We start from the raw sequence: 16,055 nt of genomic DNA, 5'->3' as shown, positions 1-16,055 counted from the left end.
AGTCAACATGCCTAGCTTTTATTTATTTATTTATTTATTTATTTAGTCTTTTTGAGACAGGGACTCCCTATAGCCCGAGCTGTCCTGGAACTCACTATGTAGACCAGGCTGGCCTTGAACTCACAGAGATCCACCTGCCTCTGCCTCCCAAGTGCTGGGACTACAGGCGTGCACCACCATGCCCAGCATGCCTAGCTTTAAAAAAAAATTTATTATTTTTATGTGTGTGCGTGTATTGCCTGCATGTGTAAGTGTACCCTGTGTCATGCAATGCTCATGGAGGATAGAAGCTGTTGGATCCCCCGGAACTGGAGTTATGGACAGCTGTTAGCTGCCATGTGGGTGCTAGGATTTGAACCCAGGTCTTCTGTGAGAGCAGCCAGTGTTAACTGCTGAGCCATCTCTCCAGCCTATGCCCAGCTTAAAAATTTTTTTTGATTTATTTTATTTTTATGTGTATGAGGGTTATGCCACCATGTGTGTAAGTGCACCAGTGTCATGCAATGCCTGCAGAAGACAGAGTAGGGCTTCGGATTCCCTGGAACTGGAGTTACGGATGGTTGTTAACTGCCATATGGGTGCTAGGATTCTAACCCAGGTCTTCTGCAAGAGCAGCCAGTGCTCTTAAGCACTGAGCAATCTCTCCAGCCTTTTTAAATTTTTTTTAAAAGACAGAGTCTCATTATATTGTATATTGCCCAGACTGATCGCAAGCTCCTGGGCCCATGTGATCCTCCTGCCTTAACCTCCTGGATTGTAGGTATATAGCTCCATAGTCAGCTACTAGTAAGATTTTAAAATGTCTTTTAAATGTGTGAAAAGAAGAAAAACAAAAAATTGAAAAAGAAGCAGAGCGCTGACCTCCAGCCCTGCATTCTCTTTCCTTTTGTTTACTACCAAAGTAACCTGCTCACCTGCCATCAGAGTTCAGCCTCTAGAATCTCTGATGGTTCATTTTAACAGCTTCATTGGCTTGAGAAGCAACTAGGAGATGAATAAAGCACACCTCTGGGTGTGTCTGCAAGAGCATCTCCAAAGGTGGTTCGCTAACAGAAAGACATACCATGAATGTAGGCAGCAGCAGCCCACGGGCAGGGGACTTGATGGAATCAAAGGGGGAGGAGAAGAAAGAGTATTGGTGTAGGCATCCTTTCTGCTTCCTGGCCACCATGATGTGAGCTGCTCTGCTCTGTCATGCCCTCTCCAGTCCACTGCACTGCAAACAATGGGCAAATTAAATGCTTCCTCCTTTTGTGTCAGTTGTCACAGTGCTGGAAAGGTTAATTATCATGACTTCTCTGAAACCATTCTGATCACCTCATAACTAATTGTACTGCAATTCACATTTTGGTCTCTCAACCAGAGACTTTGGATAGTGTTGATTTCTCTCATTGTAAAATGTAACAGGGAAGCTAAATTTAACTTCAAGTTTGTAGGGCGAGCTGGGAGTGCAGTGGCACATGCCTTTAATTCCAGCACTTGGGAGGCACAGGCAGGTGAGACCGAGGCCAGCCTGGTCTACATAGGGAGTTCCAGGATAGCCAGGGCTACACAGTGAGATCCTGTCTCAAAAAACAAACAAAAAACAAAGCACCCCAATTTGGGCAACTTATTGCTTCTATGAACAACTACCTACCTATATCTTATGCTTTAGTAATTGCTTACATTTTTCAGTGAATGGACAATTCACTGTACATTTCCCTTTTGCGGGATGATGGGGATTTAATTAAGTTATGTATATGCCAGACCAGCTATCTACCACTGAGCTATGTCTCCAGGCATCTGCCTTTCTTTTAGAGACTTTTTTTTTGTCTTTTTGAGACAGCGTCTCCCTGTAGCTCCAGCTGTCCCGGAACTCACTACGTAGACCAGGCTGGCCTCGAACTCACAAAGATCTGCCTGCCTCTGCCTTCCAAATGCTGGGATTAAAGGCGTGCGCCATCACGCCTGGCCTAGAGACATTTTTACGTGGCAGGCTAGTGCCCTATCACTGAGCCACACCCACAGGCCAATTTCTTTTTTAAAAATTCTAGGAGCTGGATCGATAGCTCAGTTGGTAAAGTGCTTGTTGTGCAAGCATGAGGTCCTGAGTTCAATCCTCAGAACCCACATAAACTGAATATGGTGGCATGCATGTATAATCTCAGCACTGGGGAGGTCGACACTGGTGGACTCTGGAGCTTGCTGCCGAGCCAGTCTCATGTGCTTGGTGAGCTCCAGGTCAGTAAGAGACTGTGTTTGAAAAACCAAGGTGGAGGCTAGCGAGATGACTTAGTAGGGCGTGTTGCTTTTCTAAATTCTAACCCGTGGTTAATTTCACAGAAAGCACTGCTGCTTGCTGCTCATGCCATTGAGTTCAGATTTGAACTCAATCCCCAGAACTCACATTGTGGAAGGAAAGACTGATTCCTGCAAATTGTCCCCTGATGTCTGTATACCTACTATGGCACTTGTGGACATGCGAGTGCAGGCAGGTGCATGCATGCACACGCAGTGCATATGCACACTCACACACAAAATTAAAATTGTAGGCTGCAGGTAGTATTCTAGTTACTGCCAAGCCCACTGACTGCTCCCCTTAGTGTATTCAAATTATTTTTCCAAAAAACAAAATTAAATTCCAGTTTTTTGGATGCAAACTGAAGACAGGCTATGTGTCTGCCTGCTTATATAGAAAGAGTTGATGGCAGGGGCTGGAGAGATAGCTCAGCAGGCAATCCATTCATACACATAGAATAAAAATAAAATATTTGCCGGGTGTGGTGGCACATGCCTTTAATCCCAGCACTTGGGGAGGCAGAGGCAGGAGGATCTCTCTGAGTTCAAGGCCAGCCTGGTCTCCATAGTGAATCCAGGCCAGCTGGGGCTACAGGGAGACCCTGTCTCAAAAAAAAAATTACTTTAAAAAAGGAGTTGATGGTGAAACAGATACTAGAAAGATTAATATGGCAGTGATAAGGTGGTATAAATTATATTGGTAAGCTGTCATATTTTGCACTTGTGGACTGTGAACTCTGAGAGCGAAAAGTTCCTTTATCCTAGACTCCAGCTTGTTTATTTCAAGTGTGCCCCAAGACTCCCCATCCTGGGGGCTGGCTGCCTACCCCAGCCCCCCTACTCTGTAACGGAGAAAGTAGAGCAACAAATGGCTCAGGATACTAAAAACATAAGCCATTTTCAACAGAGGTTACTGCTGTTTATCTCATAATATAAAAATGCCTGCAGTTGCCAGACATGGTGTTGCATGCCTTTAATCCCAGCACTCAGGAGGCAGAGGCAGACAGATCTCTGTGACATTGAGTATAGCCTGGTCTACATAGCAAGTTCCAGGCAGATGGCCTACCAGGATACCCTGTCTCAAAATAACAAAATGCATGCAGTGGGAACTGCAGACCAGAAAGTTCATCCATGTAGAAAATACTTTGCCTGGAGCTCTTAGGAACACCAATCTGTTTCAGTAGAATTTCCCTAGTAATTTCTGGTGAATGCTCTGAGCATCTGACTTGATGTTACTTTTCCTTGCGCTCCCAATCAGACTATGCCAATAGTTTCTGCTAAGTGTTGTAAGTGCTTGATTTGACACATTACCATCTATCTATTTACTCTTTTACTTTTTTTGCGTTTAGAACGCTAGGAATGTAAATAATTAGGAATGTAAATTAAGAAGGAATGTAAATAATTTCTTGAACAGCAGTGTTGATGGTTGTGCTGAAGTCCACAGTCACAGACCACTCAGTCAGGTCCAAGTAATGGTTCAGAAGGTTTTAAAAACAGAGAGTCCAAAGATGCTCCCTTGGTAAAGATTTTTCTTTAAAATTTTGTGTCATTTGATGACCACCTGACATTCACTTCACTCTAGTGCGATGCACACAGTACTAAACCAACATACTCATGCATGCCAGGGTGTGGCATTGTTACCATGGGCTCAGAGCACTCGGAAGTACTACCAGGATTTTGTCTCAAGTTTAGCCTTCACCCATTTTCTGCACAGCATCCTCAGGTCAACCAATTGCAAATGTGTTTTGCAGTAATTTGGCTATTAACAATTTTAGACTAACAAATTGAACTAGAACCCATCTGAACATGTTTTGAATTTGTTTTTCCATTTTATTTATTTATTTTTTAATTTTTTATTTCATTGTCCTCATCCTTTTCCAGGATCTTGACAGCAACTGGCACCACTGTGTGGCGGTGGAGGGCCAGTTTGACCTCAGCAAAGCCCCCTTGGCCAAGGGTCTTGGGGATCAGGTAATGATCCGTGAAGATATCCTCTTCAGAGGAGCTGGTCTTCGGGTATGGCTCCATTGTTGCCTCCTCACTTCTGCTTGTGGCGTGCTTGAGAATTTGCGTCGTAAGACAAACTCACAAAGCTAGATCTTAAAAATGAAAAGCATGTCTAGGAGCACAGCCTGGAACCAAAATTCCTACATCAACGAAATCAGAGACATGTCCATTAAGAAAACACCCTCATGTTGATGAGCAAGGTCAAAAAGAATAAGCAGAAACTAAACTCCAAAGCAGTAGATGGTAAAACAATAAAAATTAGCGTTGAACATAATGAAAAACTAGTAAAAAAAAAACAACACAAACGATCAAGGAAGCAAAACCCTTGGTTATTGGAAAGGGTGAACAAAAGTGACAAAACCTTACTCGATCTAAGGAAATAAAAGGAAGCACAAATTGACAAATATCACTGAGGAGCTAGAGAGATGGCTCAGAGCACTGTCTTCTCTGGCAGAGGACCCAGGTTCGGTTCCAAGTACCTACACAGTGGCTTATAACCATTCGTAACTCCAGTTCCAGGGCATCTGATACACTCTTCTGATCTCTGTGGGCATTGTACACACCTGATGCACTTACATACATGCAGGGAAAGCACTCAAACTCATCATTTTTTTTCTTTTTTTGTCTTTTTGCGACAGGGTCTCCCTGTAGCCCCAGCTGTCCGGGAACTCACTATGTAGACCAGGCTGGCCTTGAACTCACAGAAATCTGCCTGCCTCTGCCTCCTGAGTGCTGGGATTAAAGGCATGCGCCACCACGCCCGGCTTTCCATTTTATTTTTTAAGTGAGCACCAACACAGATTGGAAATATGACAGAAACAGTGCACTTTTCTCCAATACTGAATCCATTACGTACAAATGTCAGAAAAAGGTGAAGACAACTCATTAAAAAAACAATTGCCTTTGTTACTGAAGCAAAATAACCTGGAAAAATGCCACCAAAGAAAATGAAAACAAAATCCCAACTCCACAAATAGTTTGTAAACACAAGCATAATGAGACAGACCTGTAGTAAGCAGTATCTCTGCACGTTGGGGAAAGAGAACCCATTCCCCTCCTTCACCAAATGTTGTAGAAAAAATACAGGCAGATAAAATGTATAAAGCGAATAACTTCTTTCTTCTTGGATTTATCTGGGTTCTGGATTTCTTGGATTTATATGGGTGCCAGAACCACTTTTCGATTTTAATACAAATGCCTGGCTGAGCTTCATTGTCTAGCTGTATGAAAAATGGGTCTGCTCAGAGTATTCATCATTAGCCAATGGAACTTTTAAGGAGCCCACTAAGTGCTTCCTTATCACTAAGTTAGTATAAGTATGTGTGCATGTGTGCTGTAAAACTGATGTAGAGCTTGATGTTTAGGGGACAGGACCACCAGCCAATACATACAGATTTTGTGTGTGAACAGAAGGTACTTTTTAACATTCAGTTTTGCTATATAGAAACAATGAATAAATGAACTGTTTTTTCTCTCTTTGCTTTTCCTTTTTTAAATTTATTTTTTGGAAGCAGTAAGTAAGAGATTCAATTCGATTCTTCTGGAGGGGGAAGAGTAGTTGAAAAGTAGGTCTTCATTTTGCAATCATCATCTGTATGAATTCTTCATAGCTGACTAGTCCGTCTCCATCAATATCTGCTTCTTGGATTGCTTCATTGACTTCTTCCTCTGTTATTTTTTCTCCTAAGACTGTTATGATGTGATATAGTTCTGTCCCACTGATGAAACCATTTTCATCCCTGTCAAACACTCGGAAGGCCTCCCGGATTTCTTCTTCGCTATATGTAACTTTCATTTCTCTAGCCATCATAGTCAAGAATTCTGGGAAGTCAATGGTGCCCTTCCCATCAGCATCCACTTCGTCGATCATATCCTGCAACTCAGCTTCTGTTGGGTTTTGACCCAGTGACTTCAGGACAATCCCAAGTTCCTTTGTTGTGATGGTACCATCACCATCTTTGTCAAATATGGAGAAAGCTACCTTGAATTCTTCAATCTGCTCTTCAGTCAGCTGATCAGCCATGGTGCGAGCAATGGGAGGAAGAGCAGAGCAGGCGAGGGAGGCTGCACCAGCGCAGGGACTGTGACCGTGGGTGCCTGACTGCTGCTGCTGGGGCTGCAGCTACTGCTGCGGTGGCGGCGGCTGAAGACTGGGTGCGCTCTGCGCTGAGGCCCAGTCACCGACTGCTCAACGGTCCAACTGCGGGTAACCGCACCGCGGACACGAGACTCCCAATTCCAGTGCCACCAGCCCCAGTTACTTTTACTTTTGCTTGCTACATGCTTAAGAAATTCACTCATTCAAAATCCAAAGTACTGCTGTTGTTGACCACTCCCTGTATAAACGGATGGATGAAAAGAGAGTTAAGATGCTTGAAAGGAAATCAAGGGTCAAATCAGCACACGGCTGGGGAGGACAGAAGACTGATGTTGAGAAGATTGCATAGATTATGCAACAGTGGCATTGCAGGAAGGAAGAACATTCAGCATCTCCAATAACATTAAGCTCTAAGCCAACGACAGGAAAGCCACGAGAAAATTGGTTTGGCCAAGTGTTACAAACGAAATTTTAAAAGCAGCCTAAAGTTGCGCTTTGCCTTCATGGAGGCAAAGTGTGACAGCAAGTCTTTTAAGCTTTGATTAGACACCAATGTGAAATGACGTGGGGACTGGTGCTTCAGTTCTGGGCTGGTGAAAGTCAGTCTGTGGTAGAACACTTGCCTAGCAGGTTTAAGGCCCTGGCTTCTACCCCATAACAAAACAAAAACAAAACCAAAGCAATAGCAAACACATCTCAGATTAAATACCTTCCAGCCTGGTGAGGTGGTACCCACATTTAGCCCTGGGCAGACCTGAGCTGAGGCCAGCTTGGTCTACATAGCAAGTTCAAGGTCAGCTAGGGCCACATAGTGAGAGCCTCTTGGGACTGAGGAAGGTGGGTTGACATATAAGCCACGCTAGAAAGACTGGCAGAATAAGCAGTGCTTCAAGAGGTCATGTACTTTTCCTGTCTGGAATCCCTGCCGCTAGTACAGTGACATATCTGGCTGTAGACATGTAGCTGTGTAAGTCCGCCCAATTTTCTGAATTCTTCAGAAGTGTAACCTCACCTTTCTTCTTTTTTTCTCATTTCTAAGCATTCTTTCCCTAACACTTCGGGCTTCCCCAACATTTTGGGTTTCTGTACTCTTTCTCTAAAGGTCTCCTCCCTGCCATGTGCCTACTTGTCCTCCTTGAGTCTGACCTCCATGCAAGCTTATGGCCTGCCTTTTTAACTCCCTTCCTCCTCTGGGCAGCTGCTGAGATTTACAGCTTGCCTGCCTTGGGTTTTTCTTTAAAACTCCAATGAAATGGTCCTTAAGCTTAAAAAAAAAAAAAAAGTGTTTCAGGTAAAATCTAGAACTTTTTCAATGATCTATTACCTTCTTTAAAAATTTTTTCTTAAAAAACATTATGTATGTGTTGCCTGCATGTATGTAAGTAAACTACACACTGCTTGGTGCCTGCAGAGTCCAGAAGAGGGTGTCAGGGTCCCTGAACTGGAGTTATAGACAGTTGTGAACTGCCATGTGGGTATTGGGACGTGAACTCCATTTTTCTGCAAGAGCGCCAAGTACTCTTAACTGCTGAGTCATCTCTCCAGCTAATAGATTTTTAAAAATTGCTTCTATATTATTTTTAATTACTCTGAAACAAACTTTGATAGATGTCTAAGAATCATCCATTACAACTGTTAAACTGTGAAATCAGCATTACTTGATTCTAATCATATGAAACTCATCAATTTTTCTTTCCTTTTTTTTTTTAAGACAGGGTCTCATTATGTAACCCTGGCTGTTCTAGAACTCACTATGTAGAACAGAGCAATGAATGCATACATGCCTGCTCATGCTCAACTTGATTTCTCTTACATCGGCTAGGATCCCTTGCCTAAGGAAAGGTGCCAACCCACAATACATGGGCTGGCCCTTCCTACAGGAATTAAGAATAATTCCACACAGACATGCACATAGGCCAAGCAAAAGTAGATAGTCCATCGATCCTCTCTTCCCAGGTGCTGCTGGGTTGTGTGGCGTTGACAGGGCTAACCATCACACAAGCCCATAGTTGAAGGAACTGAAGTATGGTGTGGGGAGGGCAGAGAGGGCAAGAAAGCACTGTAGCACTTCAGCCGGTAAGAGTTTGCTGCTAAGAAAATACCTTTTTTGTTGTTTTTCAGGGACAGGGTCTCCCTGTAGCCCCGGCTGGCCTGGAACTCACTATGGAGACCAAACTGGCATCGATCTCACAGAGACTCTCCTGCCTCTCCCTCCCAAGCGCTGGGATTAAAGGTTCACGCCACCATGCCTGGCTCTAAGAAAATATCTTTAAAGTCATTCAATATTTAGGTCACAGATCTAGTTTCAAGTTTTTTTTAACTTTAAAAAAAATTATTTTTATGTGTACGTGTGTATTGCCTGCATGTAGGTAAGTAAAACCGTGCCCGAGGAGGTCAGAAGAGGCTGTTGGATCCCCTGGGACTGGAGTTAAGACAGTTGTTAGCTGCCATGTGGGTGCTGGGATTCAAACCCGGGTCTTCTGCAAGAACAAGTGTTCTTAACTGCTGAGCCATCTCTCCAGCCCCATCTAGTTTCAGGGTTTTTAAAAACAATGCTAGAACCTCACATGTGCAGCACGTTTTGCAACTGAACTACATGTCCAAACCTGAACTTTTATTTACTATGCTGAGGATCAAATCAGGTTGTTACTGCTCTACCATCCCTAGACCTAGATAAACTTCCTCCATGGAACAAAAAATGCATTTTTCTTTTTTTATTCCTTCTTCTCTGAACCATGGTTTGTTCCCATAACCTCACACATGCTAGGAAAGCACTTTACCACTGAGCTATATCCTCAGCCTAGAAATTCTTTTGGTTGTGTATGAACACTTTTTTTTTCTTTTGAGACAGTCTCGCTGTATAGTCCAGTTAGCCTGGAATTTGCTATGTAGACCAGGCTGGCCTTGAACTCAGAGAGAGCTGCCTTGTCTTACACATGCAGGAATTAAAAGGGCCCTTCCTCAAACCTGGAGCTCCTGGGTTTGGCTACTTTCTGGCCAGTGAGCACCTCCCCTGTGCCTCGCTTTCCCTGGGTGCTGGGGATCTGAACTCAGGCCCCATGCTTCCACAGCAAGCGCTTTACTCACTGAACAGTGCTCTCATTCTGCAAGAATTGCTTTTGAGATGAGATCTTGCTTTTATCCCCCACCCCACCCCCACTCAAGCTGGTCTCCAACTCCTGGACTCAATCCTCGCACCTCAGTCTCTGCTGAAAGTCTGGGTATACACCACTGCACTTAGTTCAAGAAATTTTTGAGTTATACACATTGAAAGTACATTAATTACACAAGATAGAATTAAGGCAAAAAACCTGGGGTCAATTTAATGATTCATTTATACATCTACAAACAAAAACTATAAAATATTACATACAATTTTTATTTCTAAAGTTTAAAGTCTATTAAAGTTTAAATAGTTCCTGGCAATCCATTTTGACACAATGAAAGTTAAATTAACCACTTGTTATTTTTGTTTTTTGAGGCAGTCTCATTATGTAGACCAGGCTGTCTTCAAATTCACTATATAGTTGAAGCTGACCTTGAACTGATGGGTCTTCCTGCCTCCACCTCCCAAGTGCTAGGATTTCAGCTATGTACCACCATGGCTGGCTAAATCAGTTTATTTTATAAGCCTAATAGAAACTCAACCTGGAGAAGGATGCAAACAATCAGCAATGATGATTGGTCAAAAGGTGTTTTTGTTTTGTTTTGGGGCAGGATCTCACTATGTATCCCTAGCTGCCCTGGAACTATGTAGACAAGGCTAGCCTTGAACTGCCTCTGCTGGGTTTAAAGGCCTATACCACCACGCCCTATGTATCCCTAGCTGCCCTGGAACTATGTAGACAAGGCTAGCCTTGAACTCAGAGATCTGCCTGCCTCTGCTGGGTTTAAAGGCCTATACCACCACGCTGAGGAGCCAACAGATTTTTTTTAGTCTTTTTGAGACAGGGTCTCCCTGTAGCTCCAGCTGGCCTGGAACTCACTTTGTAGACCAGGCTGGCCTTGAACTCACAGAGATCCACCTGCCTCTGCCTCCCAAGTGCTGGGATTAAAGGCGTGTGCCCACCACACCCCACAGATCTTTTTAAATTAAAAAATTTTTTTCATGTGATGGGGATCAAAGCCAGAGCCTTGTACATAATTAAGCATGTACTCTACCATCGACCTACAGCAGATAGCAATTTAAAACAAAACAAATTTGATCTGACCAAATACACAACTGAAGTTTTAATTTTATTCATTCTCTTTTTGTTTTTTGAGACAGGGTCTCCCCATAGCCCCAGCTGGCCGGAACTTATTATGCAGATCACAGTGGTGTTGATCTCACAGAGATCCACCTGCCTCTGCCTCCTGAATGCCGGGATTAAAGGTGTGCACCACCACACCCCAGCTCATTTTATTTTATAAAACAGTTTTATCCAATATATCAAAGGCAACAACTTCAGAAGAAACGATCTGCCTAGATGGTGCCAAACAACAGTTATCTTCTGTTGAAATAAAGTGAACTTTTTCAATTTTAGTTTGCATTTGTGTTGCAATGTGAAATAAATAAACTGCTTCAGCTACTGTCTTGACAGTCTGTTTTCCTATATCACTATGTCATCCAAGCTTTCATCATAGACCCATTTAAAGACAGTTTCTTCAGATTGTTCGATAGCTTCAAAGAGTCTTTTAAAGTCTTGAGGGTACATTCTAAGGACCGTCTCTCCAGGATTTCTTCTTATCTGCCGCAGTATATCCCCTGGATCAACCGTACTCAGTGAACTGAAAAAAACACAACAAAAAACAGAAACCATGTAACTATTAGCTGGCTTCTAAGCCCAATTAAAAATGACTGGCATATAATGAAAGTTCTTTAGCTTAAGAACTTGCCTGTAGTATATACACTTTGTTTCTTCGTAAAGATTCATAGTTAACTTGTAATAAAAATAACAAATTTAAGCTTTAATAAGTTCTAATTCTCAAAACAATCCTAGTTTACTCATCTTTTTAAAATAGGTGGTACATGCCTTAATCTCAGCACTCTGGAGGCAGAGGTAGATCTATGGATACAAGACCAGGCTGGTCTACTTAGTAAGTCCTTGTCTCAAAATAAAATGTAAAATATTAAAAAGATAATAAGAAGTGGCTCAGTGGTAGAGGGCATGCCTAGCATTTGTGTTCAAGGCCCTGAGTTAATCCCCAGAAATACCAAAAACAAAACACACATTTTATTTATCTCTTTCACCCATTTGTATTTACTCCCTGTGATCAATGTGTGAATGTACAGTCTGAGGATCCAACCCAGGGCCTAATGAACGCTAATCCACACTCCAACAATGGGTTACATCCCTGCCCTACAAAAATATCTCAACCCCATTTTGGCTTATGTAAAAGTTCAGTAAGTACTAATAGCACAAAGTTGGCTGCTTGGCAATTTTTAATCATTTCCACATTTTCATGTAGCAATCTCTGGCCAATAAATTAACAGAAAGCTTTCCTTTTCATGTGTCTGTGTGTAAACACAGAGGCCCAGCACTGACACTGGGCATTGGTCTCATCTGTTCTCCACAGTATTCACTGAGGCAGGTCTCTCAATTGAGCCCAGAGCTTGCCAACATGTTAACAACTGGTGAGTTTGTGCTAAGGATCCCTTGTCTTGGTAGGCTGTCACACCTTCCTGGCATTTATGTGGGTGTTGGGAATCCAAACTCAGATCTTCATGTTTGTGTAGCAAGTATTTTACCTAATGAGCCACTTCCCCAACTCAGAAAGTGTTGTTTTATGTTAGTTGAGCAAGAAACTATCAAAAAACCTCTGGTAATAAGAAACCATTAATAAACCTCTGATAATAAACAATGTAATAAAATATTTTGTTAGAAATTAGTTCCAGTACTTTTCACATTGAACAGAATGTTAGCCACCCTAGAGATCTCAAAGGAAAATTTTAAAACATCTTCCATATTTCCCATTCCTCTTTTTAAAATGAGTCTTATGTATCACAGGCTAGCCTTGAACTTGCTATTATTTTTTAAAAAATATTTAATTAAAAATTAATTGGGGGGGGCTGGAGAAGACAGCTCAGTGGTTAAGAGCACTGACTGCTCTTGCAGAGGACCTGGGTTTGATTCCCAGCACCCACATGGTGGCTACGAAACATCCTTAACTCCAGTTCCAGGGGAATCTGAAACCCTCTTCTGACCTTCGAGGCATCGCACGACACGGGTGCACTCACATACATGAAGGCAACACACTCATACACATAAAAAAATAAGATAAAATTTAAAAATAAAAATTTATTTTTTTATTTTTAGGTGTATGAGTATATTGCCTACATGTGTACCCATGCCATGCAATGCCCACAGAGGTCAGAAGAGGGCATCGGATCCCCTGAAATTGGAGTTATGATGGACAGTTGTTAGCTGCCATGTGGACGATGGGAACCAAACCTGGGTCCTCTGAAAGAGCAGCCCGTGCTTTTAACTGATGAGCCATCTCTCCACCCCCTGGTTTATTGACATTTTGAACTTTTGTGTGGTTTTTTGGGATGGGGTTCATTCCATATCCCAGTCAGGTCACAAATTTACAATATAGGTCCTGCTAGCCTTGAACAGTAGTAAGCTTCTATCTGCAAGTGGCCAATATGTCTTTACCACTTAATGTTATAAGACTTAAGCAGTAAGCGGTCTACTTTGAAGCACATCCACACTCTGAATACACTGCAAAGTATACAATAGAATGAAGAATCCTGCTTTGTCTAATTAGTCTAAGTAAAAAAATGCATGACTTTAAATGCTGAAGCCTTCTGTTAAAAGTCAAGTTTTAAAAGAAATGAATTGTAATCCCAGCACTGGGGAGGGTGGGGACAGGCAGATCGCTGACAGATTGAGGTGAGCCTCGTCTACATAGCGAGTTCCAGGCCAGCTGAGGCTACAGGGAAATCCTGTCTCAAATATACGTCCAGTCATTTGGCCCCATTTACTTGGGGTAGGGTCACATGGCAGAGGAGGTTCTTCATGAGGGAGGGAAAAGGAAGGAGAGGGAGAGGGAGAGGGAGAGGGAGAGGGAGAGAAAGAAAGAAAGAAAGAAAGAAAGAAAGAAAGAAAGAAAGAAAGAAAGAAAGAAAGAAAGAAGGAAAGGGAAGTAGGGAGGGAGAGGAAGGGGGGTGGAGGGGTGTGTGTGTGCACACCTTTAATCCCAACACTCAGGAGGCAGAGGCAGGCAGATCTCTTGTGAGTTCAACATCAGCCTGGTCTACAAAGTGAGTTCTAGGGGCCACCTGGGGAGACACTATCTCAATAAGACCAAAAAAAAAAAAGACGAGAGATTTCTAGTCAATAGTGCTGTAGGTTTATAGGTTAAACAATGATCTGATAATGCCTTAAATGATTAGGGGCTAATTACAAGGTGAAGAACACACTACACATTAGCCCTATATAGAAATGGGTAATGATGGGGCTGGAGAGATGGCTCAGCAGTTAAGAGCACTGACTGCTCTTGCAGAGGACCCAGGTTCAATTCCAAGTACCCACATGGTGGCTACAAACCATCCTTAACTCCAGTTCCAGGGGAATCTGAAGCCCTCTTTTGACCTCCGCTGCACTGCATGACACATAAAAATAATAAAATAAATTTTAAAAAAAAAGAAGAAAGAAAAAAAGAAATGGGTAATGCTACCTAGAACTCATATACAGCTTTCAAAAGCATGAAATGCTGTCCAGGGCAAGAAGCAGAGTAGTATAATGATCTACCCCCACTCTGGTCAGGAAACAGAACCAATGAACAGGCAATGATGCAGGTATTTAATAGATGGCAAAAAATAATAAAATAAATTTTAAAAAAAAAGAAGAAAGAAAAAAAGAAATGGGTAATGCTACCTAGAACTCATATACAGCTTTCAAAAGCATGAAATGCTGTCCAGGGCAAGAAGCAGAGTAGTATAATGATCTACCCCCACTCTGGTCAGGAAACAGAACCAATGAACAGGCAATGATGCAGGTATTTAATAGATGGCAGGCATGTCACAGCAAAACGTAGAAAATACAATGCACAGATACAACGCACAGCAGAGACGATAGACTGATTTTTTATTTTATTTAAATTTATGTGTGTGTATACTATGTGTGAGTGTGGCTGTCCCAGGAAGCCAGAAGAGGGTGTTGGATTCCTTGGAGCTGGAATTACATGTGCTTGTCAGCTGCCCAACACTGAGTCCTCCAGAAGAGCAACAAGTACTCTTAATCACCAAGCCATCTATCCAGTCCAGAAGAAAGTGTTTTCAACCGTGAAACATGGGTATGCTTCACTTGAAATCAAGATGTTCTAGGACAGACTTCTAACACAAGGGATAGTCACATTAAATTGCTTTTATACTTGTCTTTATTTTTATTTTTACTTACCGTAAATGATGTAACAGTGGGGCATTACGTTTCCCAAAGCAGTGCTTCACCATGTGAAAAAATATATCATAGTTAATAGGATTTAAGTTTTCTGTAAATAAAGTTTTACGAGGTGTCATCCGAACAAGATGTAGGTTTTGGTGCATTTGATGTAATGGGTCCTGGACAGAAATAAAGTGCAGTCAGTCATAAAATACTATCAGAGTAAATAAATGCTATACACTTATTCCCTCAAGATACTCGTTGGGACGGCCCCATTTCTCTAAGTTTTCTTGTTGTAGGTCTAACTCTTTTTAACCTGGGTCACTTGAGCACTGTAAGTGACCTTGAAGGATGAGATAATGACTCTCTGCAGGACTAAAAGCAGTGCTGCTTACTGTTTACTGTAAAGGAGAAGTATGCTTGGTAAACCACTGAGCCATATAGTGGGCTAAAGTTCAAACAAAATCCTGTATCTAATCAAAATATCCCTGTCTCTGGCCAACAGTGAAAGTCTATTAACTTGTAAGTAGAATAAAAAACAAAGTTCAAATGTAACATCAACATGAACTCAGTCCCTGCTGTGTTCAAGAGATACCACCACCACCACCACCACCACCAGACCTAAGTATTATTAAAATTTCTTTTAGTTTTTCTAACTTTCTTTTATTAAACATACATTTATTTCTTTTGTGTGCATGCATACACACACACACACATACACTTAGTATTCTAAATTAACGATTTAAATGTCTACAGAATAAAGATATTCTTAAAGAAAATAAACGTTCCATTAAGAGGTAACTGGGAATAGCACTGTTCATTCTTACCCTCCGCTTTGACTTTTCTAGGTGCCCACTTTCAGTATACAGACCAAATGATGACCAGTGTTCCTGGAGGGAAGAAAAACAAACACAAGGTATTTTTTTCCTGTATGTCTATGTATCTGTGTGGTACATATACATATACAGGCATGTTTTCTACTATCATTCCTTTTTTTTTTTTGAGACAGGGCCTCACTATATAGCCTTGGCTGGCCTGGAACTCACTATGTAGACCAGGTCTCTGCCATCTTTTTTGAGACAGGGTCTCTCACTGAATCTGGAGCATATAGATTTCAAAAGACTCTAGCTAGCTAGCAAGGCCCAGGGTCTTCTTGTCTCTTTCTCCCAATATGAAGACTGTAGGCATGTACTCTCAGGCCTGCGTTTTACATAGGTATTGGGGATCCAAACCCATGTCCTCATGTTTGCATTATAAGCACATTACTGAGCCATTTCCCCAGACCCAAGGTGTTCTCGTTCTCTCTCTCT

General features: G+C 42.1%; 2 protein-coding genes across 2 annotated transcripts in view; both read right to left on the bottom strand.

Moving 5' to 3' along the window:
* Positions 1–5,623: 5,623 nt before the first annotated feature.
* On the bottom strand, positions 5,624–7,611 carry LOC115066993 (calmodulin-like). Its single transcript, XM_029554119.1, has one exon. It carries the CDS (start codon positions 6,305–6,307, stop codon positions 5,858–5,860), a length of 450 nt encoding a protein of 149 aa, XP_029409979.1. The 5' UTR covers positions 6,308–7,611; the 3' UTR covers positions 5,624–5,857.
* A 2,889-nt stretch (positions 7,612–10,500) lies between these two features.
* Positions 10,501–16,055, bottom strand: part of Tfb2m (transcription factor B2, mitochondrial) — a 22,832-nt gene continuing 17,277 nt past the window's right edge. Inside the window, exons 6-8 of the mRNA XM_008849149.3 lie at positions 15,573–15,635; positions 14,764–14,924; positions 10,501–11,149 (exon numbers count right to left, since the gene is read on the bottom strand). Of these exons, the coding sequence (XP_008847371.1) occupies positions 10,972–11,149; positions 14,764–14,924; positions 15,573–15,635 (402 nt within the window). The 3' untranslated portion in view covers positions 10,501–10,971. The remainder of the gene's footprint in view (positions 11,150–14,763; positions 14,925–15,572; positions 15,636–16,055) is intronic.

This window comes from Nannospalax galili, unplaced genomic scaffold, assembly GCF_000622305.1.
Source record: "Nannospalax galili isolate Female #2095 unplaced genomic scaffold, S.galili_v1.0 scaffold543, whole genome shotgun sequence".
Taxonomy (NCBI): Eukaryota; Metazoa; Chordata; class Mammalia; order Rodentia; family Spalacidae; genus Nannospalax; species Nannospalax galili.
The sequence above is the reverse complement of the archived record's forward strand: the minus strand, read 5'-3'. Positions and strand labels throughout refer to the sequence as shown.